This window comes from Sinocyclocheilus rhinocerous, unplaced genomic scaffold (genome assembly GCF_001515625.1).
Source record: "Sinocyclocheilus rhinocerous isolate Xijiao unplaced genomic scaffold, SAMN03320098_v1.1 scaffold2695, whole genome shotgun sequence".
Lineage (NCBI taxonomy): Eukaryota > Metazoa > Chordata > Actinopteri > Cypriniformes > Cyprinidae > Sinocyclocheilus > Sinocyclocheilus rhinocerous.
The window spans coordinates 40,938-56,309 of NW_015637529.1; the positions used below are offsets into that span (position 1 = coordinate 40,938).

The 15,372-nt window shown below is 38.9% G+C and overlaps 2 protein-coding genes across 5 annotated transcripts in view; one reads left to right on the plus strand and one right to left on the minus strand.

Moving 5' to 3' along the window:
- Positions 1-5,400: 5,400 nt before the first annotated feature.
- serp2 (stress-associated endoplasmic reticulum protein family member 2) lies at positions 5,401-7,965 on the plus strand. The gene is made up of 3 exons (XM_016563907.1): positions 5,401-5,632; positions 7,411-7,483; positions 7,595-7,965. Exons 1-3 carry the CDS (start codon positions 5,549-5,551, stop codon positions 7,633-7,635), a joined length of 198 nt encoding a protein of 65 aa, XP_016419393.1. The 5' UTR covers positions 5,401-5,548; the 3' UTR covers positions 7,636-7,965.
- An 871-nt stretch (positions 7,966-8,836) lies between these two features.
- LOC107748883 (TSC22 domain family protein 1-like) overlaps positions 8,837-15,372 on the minus strand; it is a 57,892-nt gene continuing 51,356 nt past the window's right edge. For 2 of the 4 annotated variants that reach the window (XM_016563874.1, XM_016563877.1), the window contains exons 2-3: positions 11,191-11,242; positions 8,837-10,133 (exon numbers count right to left, since the gene is read on the minus strand). In XM_016563874.1, the coding sequence (XP_016419360.1) occupies positions 9,873-10,133; positions 11,191-11,242 (313 nt within the window). In that variant the 3' untranslated portion in view covers positions 8,837-9,872. Of the gene's footprint in view, positions 10,134-11,190; positions 11,243-11,696; positions 12,139-13,176; positions 13,624-15,372 lie in introns of those variants that run through there. The other 2 variants (XM_016563876.1, XM_016563875.1) reach the window with 2 other exon arrangements.

The following is a 15,372-nucleotide window of genomic DNA, read 5'->3' on the forward strand; positions in this document are numbered from 1 at the left end:
GCACAAAGCTGGCCAGAAAAAGACCTGGGGTGTGACTTTTGAGGAGGTGCGTCGGGGGGTGAACGGAAGTACTTTTCATCATGACCTACATATCTACTGCAGCTCTGTCTGAGACTGAGACATGCGTGCCTGTAATTCATGGGCTGCTGGAGGGGGAGGGTGCATGACTCTGATCTTCATCTCAGTGCTTCTCAAATGCATTTGCTTCAGAAGACAGATTTGACAGGCATGGACTGAATCAAAATACTGACTGTTTTGTTTCTAAATGTCTCAGTGGTTTAGAAGAGACCAGAGCAATGCACGCAAACAGACTACATCAAATACGGCGACACAAACCTTAAATGCCATGACTACGTTTTTTCAGGTAAACAAATGCTACCCACAGTAGATGCCACCCTCATTGCTGCGAGCAGTGTTAGATGAGTATTACATTGGGGAAACGGCCCTGTAGCATTGTTTCTGCAAAATTATATTGCATGCTTCTTGCATGACGTGAAATGGCCAGTGACTCAGTTTTGAATCTGGCAATGTTTTGTTTTGTTATGTTGGTTGTTGTACATAATGTTGTACATGCGGAAGTTAAATGTCCAATGAGTGGCGCTTGAAGGTTAATCATGCATGAAAAAAAAACAATAAAAACCTACACTAAACAAAGGCAAATGTGACATAAAAATGCATTTGATGAAGCAACCATGCCATTTTAGCTTCTCTGAGTCTTTGAGTTCTTTAATGGAGAGTTGTGGGGCATCAGGCAGGCATCCACCTCCGAAAGCAATGATCGCATTTATTGTGCTTCGTCTGCTTGCTCTGAGACGCAAGGTAATTTATCATATATGAAAATTATTATATTCAGTGGCTTCTCCTAGTTTTCTTAGTGATATTTAGTGCCAGTTTATCAGGAAGTGACGATTTTGTTCTCTTTGACTCGTTGGATGGAAACGGTGCTTTATTCTCAAATGTTTTATGCGATATTCAAGTTTTGCGCACAAGTTTAATTCGAATCTTTGGATGAAAACATAGTAATTCATACCCAAGTGCTCCACATTGCAAGTGTAAAACTGTACCGGGTGAGCTACCGAGCAAGTTTACTATGCCAGAAAAGCTATATGGAGCTGGTTATGTGATGCAAACGAGTTGTTTCAAACCACCAAATTTAACTCCAAAACACAAATCATTTGTTCTCTTTGACTCGTTGGATGGAAACGGTGCTTTATTCTCAAATGTTTTATGCGATATTCAAGTTTTGCGCACAAGTTTAATTCGAATCTTTGGATGAAAACATAGTAATTCATACCCAAGTGCTCCACATTGCAAGTGTAAAACTGTACCGGGTGAGCTACCGAGCAAGTTTACTATGCCAGAAAAGCTATATGGAGCTGGTTATGTGATGCAAACGAGTTGTTTCAAACCACCAAATTTAACTCCAAAACACAAATCATTGTTTGTTTATCAGGGCCTTTAATTTTCAATCTGTTGACAATAAAAAATGATTGTGCATCTTTTGCACTTCAGAAGTCTTTGAACATCGAGCCATGTTCATTCCGTGCTACCTTTATGTCTTTTTTTGTAGCTTAAAACTTTCATACCCCATTGACTTTTATTATATGGACAAGAAAAGGTGAAAGATTCTTTAAAATATCTTCTTTTATGTTCCACAGAAGAAATTTGGTTTGATTTGATTTTTGTTTTATGCCTTTTAATGATTGTTGACGGTTTGCAATGTAAAGGCATACAGAAAGATGGCGTGGCAAGCCCATACAGACTCCGACTAAAGTATTATTCGTTACCTCAATGTTGTTTGCATCCACCTGTCATTTTAGTTCCACATCCATCTGATTAATATAAATGATCAGACATAGTAATACGCATGACTCAAGCAATCCATGATAATTACTTTGTGTCTCCTCCTGTTTTCCTTACCTAAATATTATTCGGTGAAGACACCGTCTGCCCCATGGAGGTTTAGTTGGAGCATAATTGGACAAGTAATTTAGGGGTAAACAGATCTGGATCTAGGTCAGATATTTCCTCTCCCTCTTTTGGCTCAGGGATTTAAAATGTAGCTGCACTGGCACTGTATCGCAGGACAACGGACTGAGTGTGCTTAAAAATAAATAAATGAGGGCTTTTTGTTTCACATGATGGTTAATATTTGAACGAAACATAAGTCTTATAGTACTTTGTTCTGACACAGAGAGACATTGTGCTGAGGACACACGAGGAGGCGGGAAAAGAGGATGCCCAGTTCCGAATTAGGTGAATGCAGAGAGCGAATGCTCCAATTTGTATGTATAAATGCGTGTGAGGGAAAGCAAATCACAGAGGGCAGACGAAACAGAAAGAAATAGGATTTGAAGTTCAAACAGAGGAAGTAAAAGGTGAATCTTTGGTTGAGGGTTTTACTTCCATAATCTTTCTAGCTTTCTAGAATCCAGTATGCATCTCCCGTCCTTGAAATTAAAAGACTTTTTTAAATGCTGCTGCCTGCAGTCGGTGATCAAATGTCTGCTGTATTGGTGTGCTATTTACAAGCAGTTTTTATGTTTTATGGATCGGTTTCACTGTTAGTATGCATCTCAGTTCTCCAGTGGTGTGGTCTTATTAAAAGCTAAAGCTTGAGTGGAATGCAGAAAGTCAATGCATGCCCTTGAGTACACAAGATCATTTGTGATATGTAACATAATGGCTTCATCCTTAAAAATAATCCACGTCCTGGAGGCTGAAAAACTGTCGGCTAATGAAGAGTAATATTTCTTGTGTTAAAATGTTGTGTTGATGCTCGAAGGGTCTTTAATTAGCATATAAACGATAAAACAAATACTGTACATGTGTGTCAGAAGATCTCAAAAGAACGTCAGCCACAATACCGCAGAGTATATGCACAATGTGGCACTTTTCATGACTAGACGAGTCTTGAATGCGGCAGAAATGGAAAGTGCACCGTGGACCCGCATCACAACATGCGCTGTAATGTGAAATGAGAGCCTGAGCTCTCTGCTATGGCATTGAAGGTGTGCGCTGCTGTGCACAACCCCCTTGATGCAGTTGCTAAGCAACCCCTTTATCGTCTTGTAGGACCTGTGCCGATTGCTGAGGCAACCTCGCATCTGATTCACTGGCACCGACTCAAAAATACAGCAAAAATAGGGCATTATTCACCTTGACAGCTGTGGGGAAACTCAGTGGGAAAGCACTGCACTCCCTGAAGAATTACAAATAAATGGAAAGTCCCCTGCAACTTAAAAATCGCATGATGGGAATACTAGATCTAGCCGATAGATATACTAGACAAAGCATCAGATAGGAAGCGTTGGAAGAAATCCCTGCTGGAAACTTCAGCTTAAGATGGTAGCTAGGTTTTTGGAACTTGATAACTATTAGATAGTTACAAGATGTGTTTTTGCAACATATTAACTGGTCAAACAACTAATGACCATCTATAGCTAAAGACCAGCTATGAGTAGTGTTGGGGCGTAACTAGTTACAAAATTACGTAATTAATTACAAAATAAATGTAATTGTAATATGTTACTGAGAAAACATATATTTAATTAAAGCTACTTAAGAACATTTTAACGATTACAAAGGGGGTTATACTTGAATATTTTCCACACATATAAATTTGATTGATTTCTTTCCCAAATTGCATCGACTGCTCTAAAATATGAGACACCAATGTTTCAGGAGTTTAGGACACAGAATAGGAAACATGCTTATTTGCTTTTTTCCAAAGCATTATTAGATGCCAGTGTTTCCTGTCATAGCTATGCAAAGATCTGATTTCAAAAACAGTATCATAACTATGAAACTATATCTTATGATTTTAAATCCGTATTTACCTTCAGAACAATCCCAACATAAAAAGAGATGTTAAAGTCTGATTTTGTGATGGCTTTGCTTTCAAATTAAGTTATTATAATCTTTAATTCAAGTGATGAAGAATTTTGAAGGTCTGACAGTAATCAGTGTTGAGTACTACTGTAAGGTTAACCCTGACTGGTTTAAATGTTTCAGAATGATTCACAGTTCAAAACATTCGTTACAAATTTAGGAAAGTAATCAAAATGCAATCAGTTACATTGTAACAAGTAATTTAAATAGTTAGACTACTTATTATATTTTAAATAAGGTAACTTGTAATCTTTAATCTATTACATTTTGAAAGTAACCTTCTCAGCACTGGCTATGGCCATCCTGGAACAGCCAAGATCATCTTGGACAAGCTAATAACCATCTTAGACCAGCTTTGGCCATCCTGGAACAGCTATAACTACCTTGGACCAACTAATATCCATTCTGGAAGAGCTATGGCCAGCTTGGCCCAGCTAGTGACTATCTTGGACCAGCTAATAACCAGTTTAGACCAGCTAGTGACCATTCAAAGCCATGGTCAGTTTGGTACAGCTAGCGACCATCTTGGACCAGCTTGGACTAGCTAATGGCCATTCTGGAAATCCCATGGTCAGCTTGGCCAGTGACCATCTTGGACCAGATAATGACCATTCTGGAACTGCTATAACCAGCCTGGTCCAGCTAGTAACCAGCTTGGACCAGCTAATTGCCTTTCTGGAACAGCTATGCTCAGCTTGGACCAACTACTGACCATCCTGAAACAGCTATGGCCATCTTGGGCCAGCTATAACCAGTTTAGACCAGCTAGTGACCATTCAAAGCCATGGTCAGTTTGGTACAGCTAGTGACCATCTTGGACCATCTTTGACTAGCTAATGGCCATTCTGGAAATCCCATGGTCAGCTTGGCCAGTAACCATCTTGGACCAGATAATGACCATTCTGGAACTGCTATAACCAGCCTGGTCCAGCTAGTAACCATCTTGGACCAGCTATAACCAGTTTAGACCAGCTAGTGACCATTCTGGAAAAGCCATAGTCAGCTTGGTTCAGCTAGTGACCATCTTGGACAAACTATAATGACCATTCTGGAACAGCTATGACCAGCTTGGTCCAGCTACTGACTGTCTTGGACCAACTAATAATTAGTAATGACCATCCTTGAACAGCTATGACCAGCTTCAGCCAACTAGTGACCATCTTGGATAACCAATTTGTATACATTTATGGACTAGTTAATGGTTTGGATCAGCTAATAAACAGGTAGATGGAACTTCCATGTTCCAAAACAACTACCAGTTTCAGCCGGATTTCCCAACAGGGAATAGCATGTTTATTTTATTTCATATTACTTATTATATTATTTAATTATTATTATTGTTGTTATTTATGTCATATCAACCTTGGGGTTTAATAGGCTATATATCAAGTTTTTACTTAATTTGTAAATACAAAAATATTAGCAAGAAATAAAAATAAGGGTAGTTTAATGGAGCTGGGAGATGGAGCAGAGCTAAATAGGGAGCGCGTCCGTCTAGACGTTATTAGGCTACATGGAGGCGCACTTCCGTCCCGCATAATTCGGTTTAGGGGAGCAGGTGCAGTGAAGGGGACTGAAGCGTCACCTCACATAAGGCAATATAGGCCTATTTGATTTACAGTAGCGTTTATTTTATACCTATACGCTGGCTCGGAAGATGGTAGCAAAACAAAGAATCCGTATGGCAAACGAGAAGCACAGCAAAAACATCACTCAGAGGGGGAACGTGGCGAAGACCCTGGTAAGGCTGTCATTTGTCGTCTGTATACATGTAAATGAATGGAGATAGTGGCTTTTCTATGTGGATTTCGTTTTTACGTGCATAATTTGGGGTTATCTTGAGACACACTTCGAGGCCGTCGTCGGTTTTTAACGATGCTGATTTATTCAAACATCATACGAGGCGAGTGTAAGTCTTAATTCTTCACCTAATTCTTTTCGGTATCGGGGATCATCTTAAATGAGGCTTAATTCGCAAGCGACGTAAACGCGCTATTGTTTTACATAGTCACAATCTGCTCAGTAAGCTTTATGAGTCGATGAGAATGATGTAAACCAGATTTAGTTAACGTTGACGCCTATGTTGTTGCCATGGCCACAGTTACGAGCTGCTGACAGATGCACTTAACTAATCTGACCACTGCTGACCCTCCCTGGTAAAGGTGCAGTTTAATTGGGTCACAGCAGCTGCCACAGGCGTCAATGAAATCATTTGCTGTGTTTTTGTTCAAGGGTTAATGCATGATGACGATCCCATGATGAAGAATGTTAATAATAAGGTGTAACGTCCAGAATAAATATGGGCCATTCTACAGAATTGGTTCAAAGTCAGAGTTGGAAACAAAATGTGTCTTTCCCTCAAATTTTGTATGTATGCAAATTGTATAATACATAATTGTGCAGTTAATTCTCATATTGTATTTTCAGAAAGTTTTGGAATATTTTTCCTCTCCCCAAATTCGTCACGACCGAAACGCAATAATATTTAATTTAATAAGAAGAGCAATAGCCTACTGACCTATTAAGAGTTTGTTTACATCTACCTTGTAAATATATGTTTTGCTATTTTATTAAAAAGCTTTTAGCGGTAAATCAAAAACAATTACAATTGTATCAATATTTCAAGTGTGATTTATGAGATTTCTTCTATTTTGAATCCAGTCTTTCTTTGTAAAAGGCATAAAGTTGATCATACTCTTTTCAAAGTTAAGGATCCATTAGTTTGAATATGCATTCAACCAAACACTACCATAACATCTTAGTTGATCATTAATTCAGTATACTTTATTTTTGACAGAACATCCCATGTTTCGGTAGCGACAGTAATGTTTTGGTAGCGACCACATCAAATTACAGAATTTTAAAACACTACTAAAACATACTAAAATACTAAAAATTCGCATAACTGTATTCAAATTTTGTTTATTTCCCCCAAATAAAGGATTATGTGTTGTCACTACCGAAACAATGTAACATGTTTTGGTTGTGACAATTTTATGCAATAACAACCAAAAAAACAAAAACAAAACAATGTCACTACCGAAACTTCATCAAATGTGTACACACACACGCACGCACGCACGCACACACACACACACTGGTTTTTATGGTTTATGGGGTCTCTCCATAGGCGTAATGGTTTTTATACTGTACAAACCGTATTTTCTATCGCCCTACCCTAACCCTACACCTAAACCTACCCCTCACAGGAAACTTTGTGCATTTTTAGATTTTCAAAAAAACTCATTCTGAATGATTTATAAGCCTTTTGAATTACGGGGACACATATAGCAGATCTTGATGCAAAACAACAAAATTAATAAATAAAAAAAATATAGTATTTTGTGTATAGACAAACACATCTCAGGAAAAAGTATTCAGGTGTTTGTTTTCTTTCTGTTATTGTGACACTATGTAGACATTTGTGTCATGTGTAAACAGATTTATCTGTAGACATTCCAGACCATATTTTATGAAATATATTTTGTTTATGAAACACTTTGACTTTCACTGTTCCAGCGACCACAGGAGGAGAAATATCCGGTGGGGCCATGGCTTTTGGCACTCTTCGTATTTGTTGTTTGTGGATCAGGTAATCTTAAATTTGCATTTCATATAATATAGTTTGCTGATTGCTATTAAGCTTCCCCTGTTTTTTTGTATTAATAAACTGAATACGTTTATTTTGCTTGTTTGTTTTCAGCCATCTTTCAGATAATTCAAAGTATCCGAATGGGAATGTGAGTCCCAGCGTTCCTCACGTTCCCTGTCCTACATCTGAATGAGATTTTTGGGTGACTGGATACAATCTGAAGAAAGACTGATAGGTGAAATCCTGTTTGTGGGTCAGAGGCTTGTATGCTGAGCTGGATCTAGTGTACAATACTACATGACATTGTCACACATGTTTACAGTGTCCCTGGAGGAAGGGAGCACATGCTTTTCTACAAAACCATTGTTGTTGTTGACACATCTTATCATTCTTGTCATATTTATTTGTGATTGATGATTGCCATGATCTATTTCTCTATTCAACCGTGTTTGCGTGAGCCTTTTTCAAATAAACGTCAAACACATTTGGATAATGACTCATAACATCTATGTTTTGCTTTTTCAAAACCAATTAAGTTTTTCTTTTTTTTTTTAAATGTGAACTTTGATGAATGTTACAGTAGATGTAAAAATGTAAATCTGTTGTGTAAAATCAGCAGACAGAACACTGTGTAGACAATCCTACTGGAGCGGATAACAACAATCAGAGATCTTTATGAAATTTATGGGTCATCTGGATTTTAATCTGCAACCTTTGTGGAGTCTCTATCCTTGTTCTTTGAACATCAGAGTTTTCTAGCTTTGTAGTCTATAAGAAAACATGGATGGAGTAAAGAAAGCAGTTACTTTAAATTCAATAAATATTTAGATTTTTAAAATCATAGATTCCTATCCATATATAGCCATTATGCATTGTTCAGTTTAAGATTAAATTATGAACGGTACTATGAAGACCAACAAAATAATCCAATTTGATTAACTTTTCATAATAATGCTGTCAAAATGGGCGTGAACTGAAAATTATCCCCATTTTATGATCGAAGAGTGAACGATTCATGCATACAGTACATTCGAGTTTTAATGTCTTCATATATCACTTTAATGTACATGTACTTAATACTTCATGATAATCAGTTACACTCAGATGTATGCCAATATGTAAAAGATCTGTCGATTCGTGTTTTTAAAAAAAAAAGTTATTTTTTATTTTTTTAAGTAAACCGATTTTTCAGGTTGCTACAGATCTAAACTAGAAAAAAAACAGCAACCACAATATGAGAATATGATATAAATACTCACCCGTCTGCATAAACCCTATTCTGACTAGCATTTCTACGGTTTCTCCAGCATCCCGGTCCACCACATAAGCGAAAGCATCTCAAGGACTTTTCTCAACCGTGTTCACAAACATGACTTTATTGAGAGTTGTGAAGTGCAACTGCAGTGCAATTTTAGCATTTTACAACTTATCTCCTGGTTTTGAGAACATGCACAGATAACATAAGTTGTACACAATGCAAATCCATGTCAGCTATATGATAGTGAAGAGTAACTGTAAGTTAAAAGATTGATCGAGAATACTTCACTGTCCAAACTGAAAACAGAAATCACATGGGTGTAATACTTCAAAATCATCTCAAGGGAACGAAGTAGTGTACAGTAGGTGTTAGAGGAGTAGTTTCCATCTGTCAGATAAATATCGAAAGACCGATCCCGCTTAACAGCATAAAAAAAGAAGGATGATGTCTCTTGGGTAAGCCAACTACCTTAAATCTGTACAACCTATATAGTGTCTCTTTAACCGCTTCACATGATATCGCTATTTTACAAAATACTTACACTAATCATACAATAATATACAGCCTGTCCACCTCGCAATTCAGCTCATCCGCCATTCTCACCGCACAGAGAACGAATGAGGATTCGAAGCATCATACCTCCTCGTTTTCTTCATTCAAAAAACAAAGTATCATGATTACACCAATGCAACTGTGGAAGTCAATGCGTCTGCCTTCCCCATGCCAGCTGGGGCACAGATCGGCAGCTCTTCAAAGTCTCATCACATTCGTCACCATAAAAGTGCTAGCTTTATTAGAAGCTCGCGGTCTAAAAAGACCGCCGTCAGCATGTACACTACAAAGGTAAGGGGAGACACTTGACTGAAAACCATTGGGACTTCAGACACAGGCACAGTGATTCTTTATATCGCGTCCTCCAGGACTGTTTTCCTGACGATCACATTCCGTGGATTTTGGCAACGTCCCGCCTCAGCCAACTGGATTGTCACTGGTGTATAAATCACCTCAGTACGACATTTGTCAAGTTTTGAAAGGTGTGCAAATTTGGTCAGTCTAACATGTGAGTGAGGCATGTTTGTTCCTTTGCGTCTCGAGCCACTCATCGCCCTTAACAGGAACTTCTGCTGGGTGCTACGCCGACGGGCCTGAGTTCTGTGCTGCGAGTTGGGCCGGCGGGGCAGGCGGCTGCGCTCCCTGCGTGGACGGCGGCAGCGGCGAGCCGCTCTGGACTTGCACCTGGAACTGTGCGAGCTGCTCCGGACTGGCCAGGTTCTTCAGCAGGTTGTTTTCCTGCTCCAGCTGAGAGTTTCTCTCAATCAGTTCCTTAATCTGTTCTTTCAACACCTCCACCTCTTCACGGACAGCGTACATCAAGTGACTCTTCACCAGATCCTGAAAGCGGACAACAGTGTTATTTTCAAACCTTATTTTTTTGTTTATTCAAAGCAAAACATCTGTGTATTGGATTCATTTTAGAACATGTATCATATGGACCATAAAGGGTCACATAAGGGTCAATTTTTGGAAATTGAGATGTATACATCATCTGAAAGCTGAATAAATAAGCTTTCCATTGATGTATGGTTTGTTAGGACAGGACAATATTTGGCTGAGATACAACTATTTGAAAATCTGGAATGTGAGGGTGCAAAAAATAAAAATAATGAGAAAATTGCCTTTAAAGTTGTTAAATGAAGTTCTTAGCAATGCATATTACTAATCAAAGTAATGATATATTTTAATCTATTTACGGTAGGAAATTTACAGAATATCTTCATGGAACACGATCTTTACTTAATATCCTAATGAGTTTTGGCATAAAAGAAAAATCGACAATTTGGACCCATACAATGTATTTTCCGCTATTGCTACAAATATACCTGTGCTACTTATGACTGGTTTTGTGCTCCAGGGTCAGGTATTGTGCAAAAACACCAATCTACTGTGAGATGCAGCGCTCACCATTTGAAGTAAAGCCTTGAAAGGCTCTAACCTGCATCCTCCTACTCGATACCCACAATCCCTCCCTCCCTTTATGCCGTCAACAAACCAACAAAATGGCCGTCCCACAGCGCGTCAGGCCAATCAGAAGCCGAGATATTTTTAACTAGGTGTAAAAGCTTTGGGGTTTGCCTAGCAACAGTAACAAGGCGCACAGATCGCGTGAGTACGCAGGCAAAGCCCCAGGCAAGTCGGCAAACAAACACCAAACGCTTCGCTCGTTTTCTTATTAGCTTTTTACTTTCAACTAAACTCAGACTAGCGCGAATGAACAATGAAAGCGGCAAAACATCGACGCTGTCACAATGACAGAGCAACAATCATTTGATAATGATTACATAATTCATTCCAGCGACACTGATGCAACTCGAAAGCCTGCTTACGGCATGTAAACAAAATATCTGTTCGGATATGCAATGTTTATGATGGGAAAGGCAGGAAGACTTACCATCGCTTGTTCAATTTTGTTGTCTATGGCCACAACACTGGCACCCGATGAGCTGTGGGGGAAAGAGAGAGAGAATCGTTACTTCACTGCTTAAATACACCAGCAACACACAAGAAACCATGGCAACGTCAACAAAATATCGTCACAAACACATGAAATATCGAAAATCATTGTGTAATAGTCCACACAACTATGGATTTTCTATGGAAATCTCTAGAACACGTCAAACTCTGCGTCTATTCATTCAGAAAGGTACGTTTTATACATTCAAAGCTACCTTCAGCATCATCTTTGAGTGAACTGAAAGAGCAGGCAAGCTGCTTACAGCTTAGGCTTTTTACCACAAACCAGCGTTAAAAACGTCCAGTTATGATATTAAATGACCCAAACTCTCCAAAACAGCGTATTTTCGCGTTCAACGCTTATATTTTGCACAGAACGCAGGCTCTCATGCATGAGCTTTAGCTTATTGACGGTTTATTACGAACACAAGTCTGACATTTTACCTATTGTCGAGCTTGACGGACGAAGTCTCAGTCCCCAACAACGACGAGAGGAAAGATATTGAGAAATTTCTAATCTGACAAACACCAAGATCCATCGCCACGGAATAGCATGGAGAATTCATGCTATTGCGTCCATAAGAAATCGCTCAGGGAAGCGAACGCGTGTCCTTCCTACAGCCTCTGGAGCATTACATCCTTTGTGTGCGTTTGCAGGAATATTGTGCCGTGACTCCCCAGCAGAAAACCTCGCTTTATCAGGAGACCGTACATCCAGTGCCGCAGCACAAAGAAACTCCAAGGTCAGCTCATCTCTGCGCTGGTGAATATCTGCAGCCTGTGCTATTTGCATAATTTATTTCACGCCAGCGCTGCTCGGCGCGCTATTGGCGGAGAGCGAGATGCATTTAACTAATCTATGCAGCCACGCCCCCATTTGACGCTCTTCCGACTCGCTCTGGATAATTTATTCAAACTCGACTTGCCTTATAAGACAATCCGGTTGGAGCGAGTTGATGTTATTTCCATCAAACGTCTCAAGGCACCAACAGCTTTTAACAGCCCATTTCTATTACTCGGCATCTATATTTTACCACAGAATCCAAGCAGGAATAATAACCGCTTCTTCATGTTATTGCAAAACCTTATGTGAAAAAAAATACAACTTCCACCAAAAATGTTTTCCAGTCTGTTTTGTTTTACTATATACACGGGCAAAACATTATTTGAAGGGGAATGCCTTTAAACACAGTGTTTACATGTCGCCGCTTATCGGCAAACAGCGGAACTGCAGTGGAGTGGATCCCTAAAACAGGCGAGTTTTAACCTTTAAAACATGCAAGGAGTCCCAACAGGACCACCAGCCATCTCAGGCACTCCCGATTATATATAAAAAAAAAGGATACCATTTTAGTCTTGAAACTACATAACTTTAATTATTCACTTCATAAAAAGTAATACATGTTAAAGGAAAAATAGTCATCTTTTGTATTACACGGAAAAAGTCAAAATAATTCAGTATATTCCAGATTAAATTCATTTTATTTATTTATTGTTATCTTTAAATACTAACGTTTGAACTAGAAATGTAACGGATTATTAATGCACCCCATTTAGCAATACATTTTGAAAATTATTTGTACACTTGTTTTCTGTGTTCATGGCCCTCCAGAGGTATGTGGAGCCGTGACTGAAAGCTCAGATCCTAAAGCAGAAAGCATCTCCAGCATGTTTAGATGAAACTCAGTCCCCTATGATTTAGGTGCAGCTAACTAATCTCATGTGAGCTTTAATTAATGTGTTTAACTACACATCAGCGTGCTTCATATTATTTGAGCATGCACATGTGTTTGGTTTGCAAGGCTCAAGAGTACAGAAGAGAAATGATCACACTAAACTCAAGCACACATATTCAACACGACCTCAACGTGTCAATAACAAAACTTATTGACGGTTTATTACGAACACAAGTCTGACATTTTACCTATTGTCGAGCTTGACGGACGAAGTCTCAGTCCCCAACAACGACGAGAGGAAAGATATTGAGAAATTTCTAAGCTGACAAACACCAAGATCCATCGCCACGGAATAGCATGGAGAATTCATGCTATTGCGTCCATAAGAAATCGCTCAGGGAAGCGAACGCGTGTCCTTCCTACAGCCTCTGGAGCATTACATCCTTTGTGTGCGTTTGCAGGAACACTGTGCCGTGACTCCCCAGCAGAAAAGCTCGCTTTATCAGGAGACCGTACATCCACTGCCGCAGCACAAAGAAACTCCAAGGTCAGCTCATCTCTGCGCTGGTGAATATCTGCAGCCTGTGCTATTTGCATAATTTATTTCACGCCAGCGCTGCTCGGCGCGCTATTGGCGGAGAGCGAGATGCATTTAACTAATCTATGCAGCCACGCCCCCATTTGACGCTCTTCCGACTCGCTCTGGATAATTTATTCAAACTCGACTTGCCTTATAAGACAATCCGGTTGGAGCGAGTTGATGTTATTTCCATCAAAAGTCTCAAGGCACCAACAGCTTTTAACAGCCCATTTCTATTACTCGGCATCTATATTTTACCACAGAATCCAAGCAGGAATAATAACCGCTTCTTCATGTTATTGCAAAACCTTATGTGAAAAAAAATACAACTTCCACCAAAAATGTTTTCCAGTCTGTTTTGTTTTACTATATACACGGGCAAAACATTATTTGAAGGGGAATGCCTTTAAACACAGTGTTTACATGTCGCCGCTTATCGGCAAACAGCGGAACTGCAGTGGAGTGGATCCCTAAAACAGGCGAGTTTTAACCTTTAAAACATGCAAGGAGTCCCAACAGGACCACCAGCCATCTCAGGCACTCCCGATTATATATAAAAAAAAAGGATACCATTTTAGTCTTGAAACTACATAACTTTAATTATTCACTTCATAAAAAGTAATACATGTTAAAGGAAAAATAGTCATCTTTTGTATTACACGGAAAAAGTCAAAATAATTCAGTATATTCCAGATTAAATTCATTTTATTTATTTATTGTTATCTTTAAATACTAACGTTTGAACTAGAAATGTAACGGATTATTAATGCACCCCATTTAGCAATACATTTTGAAAATTATTTGTACACTTGTTTTCTGTGTTCATGGCCCTCCAGAGGTATGTGGAGCCGTGACTGAAAGCTCAGATCCTAAAGCAGAAAGCATCTCCAGCATGTTTAGATGAAACTCAGTCCCCTATGATTTAGGTGCAGCTAACTAATCTCATGTGAGCTTTAATTAATGTGTTTAACTACACATCAGCGTGCTTCATATTATTTGAGCATGCACATGTGTTTGGTTTGCAAGGCTCAAGAGTACAGAAGAGAAATGATCACACTAAACTCAAGCACACTTATTCAACATGACAATTATATCTCTCAATCTATGGTGATGAAACTATAGTATATCTCAAAATGAAATCTTGAGATGTGTAATATTCCATAATTTGCATATAAAATGTGAATATTTCACAGAACACGGTTGCGTCAGCTTTGTTGTTTCAACATAATGTCGCCTTGAGTCATGATTGTGGTTAGGTAGGTTTCCACATAATTTCGATCCTGTTGTAAAGGGGTGTACCCAACATGCCAATCCATAATAAAGGTGGTGCAACACCCACCCGGTAAACGCAGAGGAATGCTTCATTACTAGGGCTGCCCTCGACTAAAGATTTTTCTGGTCGACTAGTAGTCGTTCATTTTAAGCATTAGTCGACTATTAATCACACTTTTATTAATAAACCATATAAATCATAATAATGAGCCTTTAATTGCCTACATAGCCTAATAAGCGCTCAAGCGCACGCAAAAAAGACGGCAGAAAGCGCATCCTGTTTGCTTTCATTATTTTACAAAAGCACAACGTTTCGTTGTTATTCTGAGTGCACACAAATAAACGTAGAGTCTTTACACATACGAAAAATGCATTACTCTTATCTGCATGACCAAAAATGACTAAGTATTTTAAGAGCAAATGATCGCACTGCTGTTCAGCTTTCACACTCCGCACAAACACGTGAACAGCGCAATTTTTTCTAGGCTAACATTAGATTGAGCTGCCATGTAAAGTTGCTACTACATACATATTTCAGACGATAAGCCATATTTGAGGTCGATGAATGTTAGGTGAAAAGCGTTTTATGTCT

What these genes read in the sequence shown, in the direction of transcription:
- serp2 (XM_016563907.1), top strand. Translation starts at nt 5,549, where the DNA reads ATGGTAGCAAAACAAAGAATCCGTATGGCAAACGAGAAGCACAGCAAA. An exon ending in GGAACGTGGCGAAGACCCTG is followed by an intron (nt 5,633 to 7,410) that starts GTAAGGCTGTCA and finishes TCACTGTTCCAG; the next exon opens with CGACCACAGGAGGAGAAATA. An exon ending in ATTTGTTGTTTGTGGATCAG is followed by an intron (nt 7,484 to 7,594) that starts GTAATCTTAAAT and finishes GTTTGTTTTCAG; the next exon opens with CCATCTTTCAGATAATTCAA.